The following is a 13,442-nucleotide window of genomic DNA, read 5'->3' as shown; positions in this document are numbered from 1 at the left end:
TGAAAGAAGTGTATGCTTTTTAAAATGTTGTCTATCATTTAAAACCATAAAATTAAGATGGCCCAAATAATGATATAATCAGCTGCAAAAACACTGATTTGCCAAAGAAAAAATTTTTTAAATACCACACCTGTTCAACTTCAATTCAAAGTATATTTCCCTTCTTTCATTCTAGCCTTGAATCCAAAACAAACATTCTACATTAAAATTTTGAATTGGCTGCCACCTTGTGGTATTCTCAATGGAACATCAGATTAGATTTATTCACTGTAAATTGCCCAGTACATGTAAGAACTAGATACAAGGGAGTGGAATAACATACACTTTTCTCTAGCGCTTATTATTATTTGTAATACAGTAGAACCTGGAGACCCTAGGACTGTCCCTTTGCTAACCCTTGTGTAAAAAAATTAAAAACACGTACAAACTTCAAAGGAACGTTTCATAACAAATCCTGCATGCTCAGACTTCAACCAACCTTTTTCCATTGTCCCTTAGTGCTGGAAAGAGTTCTGCTCCTCTCTGTCCTAACAAGGGAAGCACTTGTGAATTTCTTTAGGTCATAAATTATGTAACAGTACCCTCATGCAAGAGGTCCTATTGCTATGGCAGCGAGAAGCAGGTGTCTCTTTCTAGCACTGAGGAAAAGGGTTGATTGAAGAACACAAGTGTATAAAACTTGCTTTAAATTGTGTGAGAGAACATACACTTGTGTGAACACCAGTGTACAGCTTGCAATCTAAAAAAGTTCACAAGTGGTTCTATACATAATATTCTGAAGCAGGGATCTTAATGTCTCACTGAGCTACAGCTTTTGAGCGAGCAGGGGAAGGAAAATTATCTGAGTGCTGAAATGGTCCGGGCAATGGAACAGCGAGCCTTCTCATGAGTTATATAGCTTGAGATTTGTACTGCCACCCAATACTGTAGTACTGAAGCACCTTCCACAAAAAACAGATTGACAGAGAGGTCCCTACTGAACTTCATGGAACATCTGGCTCTTCTCTCTTTTTGGGTTATAAATAGCTCTGCTTGGGACAGTTTTAAGGTATCTCCTCTAGAAGTTTATTGTACAACCAGCTTCCTTCAGCTACTATCTCCTCTGCTTCCACCCCCAATCATCATCATCAGGCCCCTCCTCCAACCCTTCCTTCAATCAGGAAGTAAAGTCAAATTCTGAGAGAAATCTGAGGTCAAAGGATACGCAAACTGATTTTTTCCTCATTATTAATTATCAAAAGGAACTGGAGATTTAAAAATTTGTGGGAGGATGAGAATGAAATGTAAGAGCAACCCTTTAGATACCACATAAAACAGTATACATATGCTTACAACACATTTTTCTTCATCTCATCCAATTACAAGATTGCTTTTTAAAAGAGCTTCACCACTGTCAGTTAAAAAGGGGCAAAAGTCAGTCACACAGTTCTGAAGTTATTCTTGAGTTGTTAGTTCACTAAAGTGTTTTCTGATAGGTTGCTATCACTGTATCAGTGAAATTATGCCATTAAATATCCTCCCTCCCCAAACCTATGCTGAAGCATAAAAATCTCATAAATTGTAACAATTTGCACTAGTTAAAATATTCCCTGCCACTACTAGTGGTAGAGGGTCTCTCAAAGTTTTGAATGAACTCAAGCCTTCTTAAATTATTTACTTCCTTTTGTAAATTGTCAGAATCATCCTACAATGTTAGAAAATGTTAAAAAGACTGGAGAGTTGCTCAGTGGCTTATGATTTGACATAAGTAAATATTTACCTTGCTCTGAAGTTGCTGTGTTTTCCACTGGCAGCTCATAGTCATGGCACCTTTTCTCTGAAGCAGGCACTGCAAAGAGGCTTCCAGAGGCCCACAAGTTCCCACTAGTAACACCTTCTTTCCATCTATGGTTTTAACTGCTTGACAAGAAAAGCCATCAGTCAGTTAAGCTGTCTATTGTAGTAAAAGACATTCACTACTAAACTTAATTGGAGCACAGATGTCCATGTAAGTGGACTTTCTGCCATTTGCCTTACTAAGAGACAAGGTTTTTAATTACAAGAAGCGCTATAAAAGGGCTCCATATGCTAGTAAATTTCTGATCATTGCGATGCTGAAAATGCCATACGCTTGTCTCTGGAAGAACTAACACAAACCCAGATTCCATTTAATTCAGCAATATGTACTGAACATTCACACTAATAAGGGTAAGATTGTCACTTGTCTGGGTTTGTCTGCATATAATCCTTTAATTTATCCAGTTGTAACCAGGTACTTCACCATTTTATTTAAAATTCACCTACTTTTAAAGGACAGTTGCTTCCAAAATTCAGAAGCGCAATGGGATAAGAGACTGCTTTTGAATGATTGATTTAAGCCTTGATAAAAGATGTTAAAAAAAAAAAAATTGGGGGTTTACAGGTAAAGTCATCTGCAATTTCAATGTTACCAAATATACGTCACCCAAAACAAAAGAGCCATTCATTAATAATCTACAGGAAATTTTTGATTTATCCAAATTTTTGTGTTATCCAAAATTCATCTCTGATCTCCTAGGTAAAATCTGTGTTAATTCTGTTTTTATAAAAGTTTCAGGTATTTCTGGAGACCTTATAAAATAGGTTTGCCTATAGAAGCATCCAAGCCAATAAAACGTGAGTCGATAGACAAAGGCCATGGTACTACTCCTAGAAACAGATCTGCAGTTCTGAATTCAGATCTTGCTGAGATTCTCCATCAAAAGAAGGAAGCAATGAGCTGTTATTTCAAATGTAAAATTAAGCAAGAAAAACTGAGGCTGTGTCTGTACATAGTAAAAAAGCAATAAAAAGCAAAACAAAACGAATAAAGTTTTGCTTTACAGTTTATCTCTATGTCTATAAAATGTATGTGTTCCCATAGAGCTGTGAGGGTCACTGGGACCACAGTCTTCATTTTACTTTCATATATTTTATAAAAGAAAACAAAAACCAAATCAAATGGGTGTTTGTAGGCTTTATTTATTTTAACTTGTTACCATGGTTTTTCAGTTGGCAAAACCACTACAGTGGATTTACATTGAGTTTACATGTTTAGTTTGTGCATATCAGAAAAAAGGATGAAGAAATACAGAACAAGACTACTGTATGACAAAAACTGGAAAAAAAAAAAAATTAGGGGAATATTTCACTACCAAGGATCTTATACAGGAATCTCACAAGTCAACCAGAAAACAAAATCTTGTACTTGGCAATATTAGAAATAGAATTGCGCAAGACTGTCTTACCTATTTTTTCAAGAAGCTCCATCACAGCGCTGGCAGTGGGAGAAACTGAACAGTTGTAAGTATCTCCACGCACCAACCGTCCCAGGTTTACATCTGATACTCTATCAAGGAAAAACATGGAAACATATAGAACAGAATGTGTGTGAGAGATGTATTTTAATTAGAGCTTGCCCTATGGGTTACATCCTATGTGTTAAAATTCAGACTGCAAGGCTCATAGAACTAGCAATAGTATATGGTTACTAGATTTTTTTAATCTCTAAACTGCTATATCTAGCACTACTCCCAAGAGTTTAGATTTCAAACAAACATAGAACCATCAAGATAGATAAAAGAAGGGGAACAAGGGCTATCAGAAATAAAATGAGCGCAAGACAATTTGTTACATGTTCAAGTAGAATAAGAGGGAAACAAAGAGGGGAGGAAAAACGGATACAGGAGCATCTGTCAGGGGTGGATGGAAAGTTACATAAAAGCAGTGGAGGGTTTAAAGATGTTTGGAAGTACTCAGGATATCTGATGCATAGGAAGGAATGTTATTCCAGAAGACTGGAGCGTGTGAGAAAAGGCAAGAGTGAGAGGAGGAGACAAAAGGAACAAAATGGTAGGGCCGCCCAGGGTAGTTGCTGTAATTTAGACAGGACCCTAGGACTGTTTAAGTTATGCCAGGGCCTTTCCAGCCCTTGGAGCGGTTCAGGATAGACTGAGAGGGTGAAAACCTGTCTTAAAACTACCTTAGACCCATGCCCCCTTTAGAGGTTCAGCAAAAACTCTCACCTTGGAGCTTTCTTTAAAAATGCTGTCAATTAAATTAATAAAAATGATAACCACGCAGGACTGGACTACCTTAACACTGAATGAAGAGAATAAAACTGAGACATGGTTTTTGTTGCCTTTAAGTACACTACTTCTCAGGCTTACAGTTAGCAAAGATTAAAGCACAATGCCATCAAAATGACTTAAGCAGACACCGTGTGCTTGATTTTATAATCTTTTGTCCACATTTAATGACACAGTTAAACGCAGTGACTGAGTCGTCCATTAGTGAAAAGCAATGGGGAAAACAGATTTTTAGAGCCATAAAACTTGTATCTGCTCTGGCTACCTCTTACTACTTAGCTTACCCATCCACATCCTTCTCTGGTTTTACTGCATTTAATATTTTGGTGCTGTATGCATTTTCAGAGAGGTGAAGGGCAATGCCGTGAACCGTAGGATCTTCATTGAGTCTCAAGATTTCACCAACAATCTAGGAAATTAATAAAATGCTTTAGAAGATAGGATAAAGTCAAAAGTAGAACATTATGAAATAAAAATGGGTTGTAGCTTTAAATAATGCTTATAACACATGGCATTTGTCATCTGGCTATTTCTCTCATGCTTTAGCAGAAAGAGAAGCATGCAGCGAATCTGTGGAGTATACACACAAGGCTTAGTGAGTACTAAGTACATTAACAGTTATCCCCACATATGGAGTTGCAGGGGTATAACTGAGGGAATTTGTCCCCAACATTGCTGAAATGATGGTCAACAGATAAGTGTATGTAAAGAGACCTGTTCCATTATGAAGGAAAAGGGAAGAGAGCTTAATTATGATATTTAAAGGGCAAGGACACAGAATAAGACCCTGCAAAAACAATTTCCATTAGCCATATTAAAACCAAAAACAAAACTAACTACAATTCAGAACCATCAAGATGTTTACATGGCTAAAACTGTTTAACTGTGTGATTTTGTTGTGACCCTTGTCCTACCTTCCGTTTCCCCATAACTCTACCTCCCCATTTGTTTATCACTCTCATTTCCTATAACACATCCAAAATAGAGATTGTAAACTCTGTGACAGGGAACACTCTTATTTGTTCTAAATAGCACCTACTAAACTTTTGGAGGTAGTAAAAATAAAAAATAGCAGTTGTGAAACCATTACCTGATGCAACAAAAATTCACAGGATCATGACCACTTGTCAGGAATTCTAAGAACCTCAAAGGAGACATTCAGCTCAAATCAAGGTACCACTAGCCTCGTAAGTCTGAAAAGCCACAACCCCATGTCCTCTAACTCATTGCTCTCATCCTCTTGCATCCACACAACCATCAAATCCTGTCAGTTCTTGCTCTCTGACACCTCTAAAATCCATTCATTACTCTCTATCACCAAAATCTTTATCCTGCAATCTTCCTAGCTGTCACAACCCACCTGCAATCTCCCATCTTGCTCCCTTCTACACTTAGGTCAAAATGGAGCAGGGAAAATATTCTGTGTACCATTTCATGTTAACTAACTCTTCCCCTACAACAGTCTTCTTCGTAGGCCCACTGATTGTTTTGGGCTTTGCTGCAGATGTCCTAGAATTTATCATTGTGGGATGTTACATTTTTATTCAGATAGCCCCAGTAAATCATGATATTCTTGTCTATGGCATGTTTAAAAAAATATTATAAGTTTTGAAAACTATGTCACGGACAAAAGACCAAGACACACACACCCCTAGGCCCTGTCAATGAAACAAGAGTTTTCATAATAATAACCTAGGCTTTTGCATTCTTGAATGACTATATCAAACCGGTCAGAGAAGTCTGTAGGACCTAGAAATAACAGAGGGTAAGAAATTAGTTTTTATATTGATATCTATCTGCATGATGCAGGCCCATACTATCAGAATTAAGGGGGAATCCAATACACTTCTATGATTGGTTGGTGGCCATCTTTAACCTCCTTCCCCACCTCCCCATGCAATTTATTTTCTATTTTAAATTATAAAAAGGGGAAAGCTTGTTTGCTCTTGCTTAAATCTTCTGTTTTTCCTTTTAACCTAATATATTATGAATTAAACCACTAGGTTTCCTTTGTAGCATTTTATAATGTCAGCATTTTATTTACATTTCACATAACACTCATTGTGGTGCAACGTTCTTCCATGTACTGAAATCCTGAATATTGAGAGGATTTGGTCTCTTACTGTGTAGAATCTTAGCAAAAGCTAGACACTATAACGGTTCCAAAGAACATATTCAGAAGTCAAAGTTTAAACAAACGTGGTTTTGGACAGAAACCATCTAAAGAAGAATATGAAATTTGTTACAATAAAAGAGCACTTAAATGATCACAAGAGGGTTTTGTTTTTAAACTCATGTTTTTCAAAATATCAAGATCCTAATATACTTTAATGAAGTATAGCCTTCAAAACTATTTTTAAAAAACAAATTAGTTTTTGGTAAGACCACCAAAATAAATTTAAACACTTGTTTTTGGAACTCTGTGTTTGTTTTTTAAATATGGGTAGGGTGAAGACATGATAAACTAGGAACAAAAGAAAAAATACGTATTTTAAAAGGGAAACACATTTCCAGAAGAATTAAAATGACTGAATGTAAAGTTTGATTTAACAACCAATTGAACGTTTTTGTGCTCAGCTGGTGCAAATGTTGTTCTTCACCAAACAAAAGATAACCTCTGTATATAGGAATACGTACAATGATATCTAGTGCAGGAGGTGATTTTGATGTAACAAAATGACACTCAGAAAAAAGGTTTTATCTTCCCTTATTACGAAGTGTTTAACTTGATAATCTAAACTGGCCAAATAACAGACAAGTGATACAGCCACATATCCTTAAACAGCACAAGAAGCACAAAGTTGGGCCTCAAACCAAAACTAGAGGCCCAACTACTTCCAGACCTTTTAAGTGTTTATAAAACTTCGATACTGACCTAAATCTGGTTGAAACAATATTTTAGACAAAAACACTCCCAATCCAGATTTGAATTTTGTGTCTGAATCCATCTCTAATAAAAACATCTATATCAAACCTGATCCATTGTGATATATTCCATTTTCCTGTGGCTTCAAAAATTAAAACTTATACTGTAAACAAATTACAGTATTTCAAAATTTCCTTTTGAAAAAAGTTAACTAGCACACACTTCTTCATTACCTGGCTAAGCTGTATGTTTGTGCATCACAGAATCAAAGAAAATTTACTATAAAGTCATGTAATTTTACATTTATTTTAGCTCATATTTATAATGGAAAGTGAGGCTAGCACTAAGTAAGAGCTTGTGAAGACTACCTTGAAAATAAATTTTAAATAGCTTTAAAAAAAACCTGGCTTTTAAAAAATTATGTAAATTGTATGTACATGTAAAAGAAACTCTTGAGTGCACAGAGTCCTCACAGACCTCACCCTCACTCAATCAGGAGATCCACATTTGCTTCCAGACTCTGCAATGAACCTGCTGTGTGATACTAGGCAAGTCATTTAACCTCTCAGAGTCAGTTTCTCCATCTGTGAAATGGAGATAATGATACTGGCTGGTCTTTCTAAAGCAGTTGCAAGTTCTAATGAAGAAAAGCATTATACAAGTGCTAAACTTTTATTAATAATTATTAACACTTGATCATTTTGACATGCTTAATACCATTCCATATGACTATCCTATACTTCTAATCTTTTTACTTGTACTTTGTACTTTTTAAGTATACTTCAAACTCTCAAAGTCCATAATCCGATAAGCCTCTCAGCATTTCTGTGAGTCAAGGCTATATTATCCCCATTTCACAGATGGGAAAATGAGGCAGAGAGACGAAGTGACTTTCTCAAGGTTATCCAGGACATCTACAGCTGACCCAGGAAGAGAAACACACATTTTCCTATTTCTAGTTTGATGGTTCAGTCAGAAGACAATATGAAGTGGAGCATGAAAGTGCTGTGGTACTAGATAAACTTGTGTGAAGGATGTGGGGCTGATCTGTAATAATTTACAAATCCTGTATGTGATGGGGCTAGTGAGACAGTTAGTGGGATAGTATGGCTACACTGGGTTACTGGAATGTTTACTGTTTGCACATGTTGGATTAGTAGAGCTGTTAAGAAACTAGCCAGAAGACAACACAATGGCTCCCAATCAGCAACTTCCCAGTAAATGTGACAGGAATCATTGGGAGACAATGCCTGAGCTTTTAGCTGGGAAGATGCTATTTCCAGGCTCCAGCCATAGTTACAACACCCATGACAGACTGATGCAGAGTCTGCTGGAGGATCTGAAAAAGCAAAACCTGCCTGATCTTCTACCCCAGAGGTAGAGCCCTAGGGTAAGACAGACACGTTGTAGGCCTTCTGTTGTGTAAAATCTTTTTTTCCTTTTATGTTATGCTCTGCTCCTGATATGATTAAACAGTATTTTGGTGTGAGGAAGCTGTTTGGTCACAGTTCTCAAAAGGAAGACTTGTAGGTGCTAAACTTAGTTGGGCCTGCTGAGTAATCATGGTTAGTACATGGGGGGCTGTACTTAGGACTCAGTCCTAGAGTGGGAGAAATGTAGGATTCCACCCCTGGGCAGGTGACGGCAGGAGGCCTATTACCTGAGGGGGCTCTCAGAGAGATCAGAAAAGGGGACAGAGGTACAGTTATCCCTGTAATCATGACAGCCTGTATTATGGTTATGGGGTCCCTATAGTGTTTTAAAAAAACCTTTCACAACGTATAACAGAATTCTCTTCAGTGAGTTGTAATAACAAGCCCACCTGAAAAACAGAACACACACCCTATTTTCTATTAAAATACATAATTCAGAAGATAAATGAAGTTAAGCATTTTTTTTTTCATTTGGGGCTATTGCTAAAATATCAGGCCATATACAAGCAAAACAAAAACATAATAGAGAAGCAAACAGAAAGAGAATACACAAGCGCTAAAGTACCATCTTTAAAAATACACCTGCCCGGAATAAGACAAATCCACATCTAGAGTTTTAAAATAACCTGATTCTGTGCAAATTAACAGCTGAAAGAGAGACAGCGGCTACTGCTATTTACCTCCATGGTTCACAGAATTCCTACTCAAAGCTGTTTACCTCCATGGTTCACAATGGCAGAGGCTATGATTTCATATCCACAAACTTCTACCTGCTTCTGGGTTGTGTTACTCAACAGATGAGGTTCCCATTCATTATGAACACAGCAAACCGTATCTTGATTGTTGTTTGAAAGGTCTGGTTTTCTTAAATGGGTAACAGATTCAATGCATTATTTGTAAAAGCGGCTTACCAGAAATATTAAAGTAAGGATCCATAACAACCACAAGGTCGAGACAGAAAAATCTGTATCAGGAAGGATCCGTGTATGTAAGAGCTAGTTGTTATAGAAAGCACATTTAGAAATTATTTTTGAGACTTTACTAAAGTAAAATATAGTAAAATTCTATTAATAAAATCCATGAAACACAGTATATGAAATCTACGTTTCTGTTGTGCTTTGCAACCCGGTCATTATTTAGAAAGTATGAAGGGTCTGGATGAATGTATTATCGACTGTATACCCTAAACTTCCCAAGCACGATGAGATGAGATGAGGAGAGGAAAGGGTGATAGCCTTAACTCTGAAATCCCTTTTTATTTTTAAATTCATTTGGCCCTTTTACAATGTTAATAAGAGGTTTCTGTATTTAATACATACAGGCCCAAATCCTGACCTCGGTTACATTAGTTCAGTGCCTCTGACATAACTGTGCAACCAAAGTGAGAATTTGGTCACCTCTATGTTACTATTACCAAATGAAGGAATTTATTACTACTATTTTTAACATTACCTCTGGCAGTGATGTAAACAGCCAGTTACAAACATATTTAAAATAATTCTAGAAATAATATATTCAGTTTAGAAGTTTCTCTGGCTAAAACCTGATCTAATACAGTGAAGGAGTATGTGTATTCTGGAGAGCATGGAGGGAAAAGAAACTGCATTAGACAAGATATCAAGTTAGGGTCCCAACTGTGAAAACTCTCTTTATGTAGAATTTCCACTGACTTCAACAGAAGTTCCACACGTGGAGTATTTGCAAGATTATACCCATGATGCACTCTGTTCTTATGGTTAAGGCACTAAACTGAGAACAAGGAGATCCAAGTTCTGTTTTCTGCTCTGACCCTTCCTATATATAGGTAAAAATGGGTATAATATTTGCCTACCTACACAGGAGTGCTAAGAGTATACGTTTATGTAATGTCTGGAAAGTGCTCAGAGGATTCAATGGTGATGAATGCCATAAATATAAATTTTAAACGTTTCCATTTGGTGTTATGATTCAAGTGTAAAGAAAAAGATTCCAACGAAGTGCTACAGTTACCTCATCTTCACTGCTACCCTGAGGGAGGCAAATGTGAATAACGTGCAGACCAATCTGCCAAGAGAAAACAAATATTTTAAGTTACAACAACAGTCAGAGGGCTCACAATTAAAATCAACCACATCTCCTAATCCTCACCTCTTTGGCAAAGTTCTGGTTTATTTCTTGCACCAAATCTTCATCACTTGCCTTAAGGGGACCAAAAAAAAAAAAGGCAGAATGTAAGTAATCTAAGGACAGAATTTGAAACCAAAGAGAATTTTATGATTATATAGGATTATATTTTAAGAAAAATTGTGTGCACTCTGATCCACAGATCTACAGAAAGAAGGTGCAGCGCAAACATTTCTCTCTTTTCAAGATGCTGGAACTAGGTATATTGCTGCACCCCCTGGCTTGAAGCAGTTTCCATCATATACAGGGTTCACAGTTTGGTTCAATGGCTCTCAGCAACCCCACTATAAAAACCCCAGTAGTGAAAGGAGGTTAAAGCTGCCCAGTCTATAGGAATCTGACAGAAGGCCAGCTTGGAATATTTATCTTGGCTTGGTATGTTGAAATACATATCTTAAAGATAAGAGCTGGATGTTTTCCCTACTTTAAGCAAATTTGTTTAGTTTTTAGAAAAGGCACCAGTCCAACAATACTTGAAAGTGAAGTCATTTTTGAATCCCTATAACAGGTAAAGTACAGTCAATGGGCAATAAAAACATTCTCTACACTGCCCCCCAAATATGCCCCAACTCAAGTCTTTTCCACCTCTATTGTATGTGATGTGAGCCACTATCTACTGGGAACTGGACTAAAGTCACCAACTCTTTTCACAGACCCCAACAGAAATTTATCTTATGGCAATTGTTTTTAGCGACTATTGATCTGGGACAGTTTTGAACCAATGACTTAGAAGTAAAAGGACCTGCATCCCATCACTATCCTTCTAGCTGTCTAGTAATTTTTCATTTTAACAACTCAGTAGAATGGATTATTACACATCTTCCCAGTCTGGATGCCTTAGACACCAATTCTGACAATGGAAATTGGTTTCATACAGAACCTAAAGAGAGTTATCCTATGACTTTCTGTGGAAACCAACTATACAGCACTAAGAATGTATATTTCTAAGACAGCAGTTCTTTAAGACTTGGCAATAAAGCCAGCTGTTGATCACTCATTAAATTCTCAAATAGTAGAACTTGTTGCTTCTTTTAAAAGTTGTCAATAATACTTTGTACGTATATAGCATTTATTCGTAGAATCATAGAATATCAGGGTTGGAAGGGACCTCAAGTAGTCATCTAGTCCAACCCCCTGCTCAAAGCAGGACCAATCCCCAACCCAATCTATTATTAGATTTCATTCCACAGCTTATGAGAAGCTAACTAGGAAACACCAATCAGTACAAGTGCCCTTCTATTAAAGTTTTTTCTGCTACTCTACTGATAGTACATAAATAATTTTTTTAAATGTTTCAAAATGAAAATAATAAGAAACAATCCTTTAGTTAAATAAACAAACAAATACTTTACCTGTACAATGGCAAGCGTTGGCATAAATGTAGGGTGTCCTTTCTGCAAAGATGCCAGGACTTTCTTTGAACTCTGAATGATTTCTCTGCAACACAACAGTAACATAGTATCAATGTTTGTTACACATTTCCCTGTTACACCATGACCAGAAAGCTGTTGACATTAATTTTCCATACTATTTTAGTGACAGAATTCAGAACTACTGAATATTTAAACATGTTCAATGGTTTTCATTTTCAAAGCAATATGTATATATTAATAAGTACAGTAACATTTGACAGCTGAGTACAGCAAAACTGAAGTAACAAATCCAGCCACAATAACTTCATTATTTAACTTGCATTTACCATTGCTCTGACATGCCCAGTCCTTTAGATTCTGCACCTATAATTATTCCACAAGGCTTGGAAAATCCACTCATCAGTGAACTGGATACTTTATTAGCTAGAGGGGAGGGGTAACACTGACATATGCATTTTCTGCAGAGTTTGTTTCATTTCTAGTATCCCTAAAATCTAGGGGGTGGGAACGATTTTCAAATGTGATCCAAACAAGTAATCTCTTCCTGAGACTGCAGATAGCTCCAGTAGCTCTAGGGCTATCTAGCTTCCTCAAGGGGCAACAAAGTGAACTTGCTAAGATCAGACTAAGTTTCAGTGCTGCTATTCGCTGCCTGTGAGCAGCACTGAAACAAATGGAGCCTTGTCCAGTTTACTGCTGTATTAATGGGGAAATAAATCAATCACTCACTCAAAAATTAAGGAAATAAAATATATAAGCTTGTAATGAAGAAAATAAAATACATAAACATTACAAACTTTGAAGTCCAGGGGTACAAAAATTACAGTCTTTACAGGTACATTTAAGGAATACAACTTAAAATTGAGCTGGGAAAAACAAGCTCTAAAACCCCCAGAGAGCAGCAGAAATTTCCCACCTCTTTGCAGGGTTTGAAACACAAGCAATGCAACACCAAGAATCTGAAAGTGAAACTGACTATAAACAAAAGCTTCAATGATTCTTATTCTCCAAGCTGAAGGAAATATGAGTAGTAAACAGTAGTAAAGGGCAGAAGTAGAGAAGTACCTTTTAAATTCTTTCACGTTTACTAACCTACAGCATTACTAAAACATAGTAAAGGAATCAATTCACAGCCTCTGGTGTATAATGTTAATGCACGGTGGATTTTTAATACATAATTTTATACATACTGTAATTTAATACACAACTGACTTCACTGAGAGCAACACTTGGTTTTACTCTTTATGTTATTACACAGAACCCATGGAGTACGTGCAACGTGGCAGAGTTAGCTGTACTCGCGGAGCCCTCACTTAGTTTTCCCTTTCCTGATATCAGGGCACGTTGGTTTGTCAGAAGAAAGTTACGCGCCCACGAGTGTTGTGCTTGAGGCGAGGGGAGCAACGGGAGCCCACGGAGCGTGTCATGCCCAGGGGATGCTGCGAAGTGACTCCCCCAGAAGAGGTGGCGCGGGCAGGGAGAGGAAAGCTGAACCTCCCGGAGCCGGGGGATGGCAGCACCC

At 37.1% G+C, this 13,442-nt stretch overlaps 1 protein-coding gene across 11 annotated transcripts in view; it reads right to left on the bottom strand.

Moving 5' to 3' along the window:
- The window catches only part of MTHFD1L (methylenetetrahydrofolate dehydrogenase (NADP+ dependent) 1 like), a 247,896-nt gene that overhangs the window by 233,928 nt on the left and 526 nt on the right, over window positions 1-13,442 (bottom strand). For 8 of the 11 annotated variants that reach the window (XR_012158088.1, XR_012158087.2, XM_073337653.1 and 5 more), the window contains exons 2-7: window positions 11,900-11,984; window positions 10,512-10,562; window positions 10,374-10,427; window positions 4,370-4,494; window positions 3,246-3,346; window positions 1,760-1,899 (exon numbers count right to left, since the gene is read on the bottom strand). Coding sequence is in view for 9 of the 11 variants with exons in the window: in XM_073337653.1 (XP_073193754.1) it covers window positions 1,760-1,899; window positions 3,246-3,346; window positions 4,370-4,494; window positions 10,374-10,427; window positions 10,512-10,562; window positions 11,900-11,984 (556 nt within the window). In the remaining 2 variants the exon portion in view is untranslated. Of the gene's footprint in view, window positions 1-1,759; window positions 1,900-3,245; window positions 3,347-4,369; window positions 4,495-9,064; window positions 10,563-11,899; window positions 11,985-13,442 lie in introns of those variants that run through there. The other 3 variants (XM_073337645.2, XM_073337646.2, XM_073337647.2) reach the window with 3 other exon arrangements.

The sequence above is a fragment of the Lepidochelys kempii genome, chromosome 3 (assembly GCF_965140285.1).
Source record: "Lepidochelys kempii isolate rLepKem1 chromosome 3, rLepKem1.hap1, whole genome shotgun sequence".
Classification (NCBI taxonomy): domain Eukaryota; kingdom Metazoa; phylum Chordata; order Testudines; family Cheloniidae; genus Lepidochelys; species Lepidochelys kempii.
This window is presented reverse-complemented; position numbering and strand designations above follow the sequence as displayed.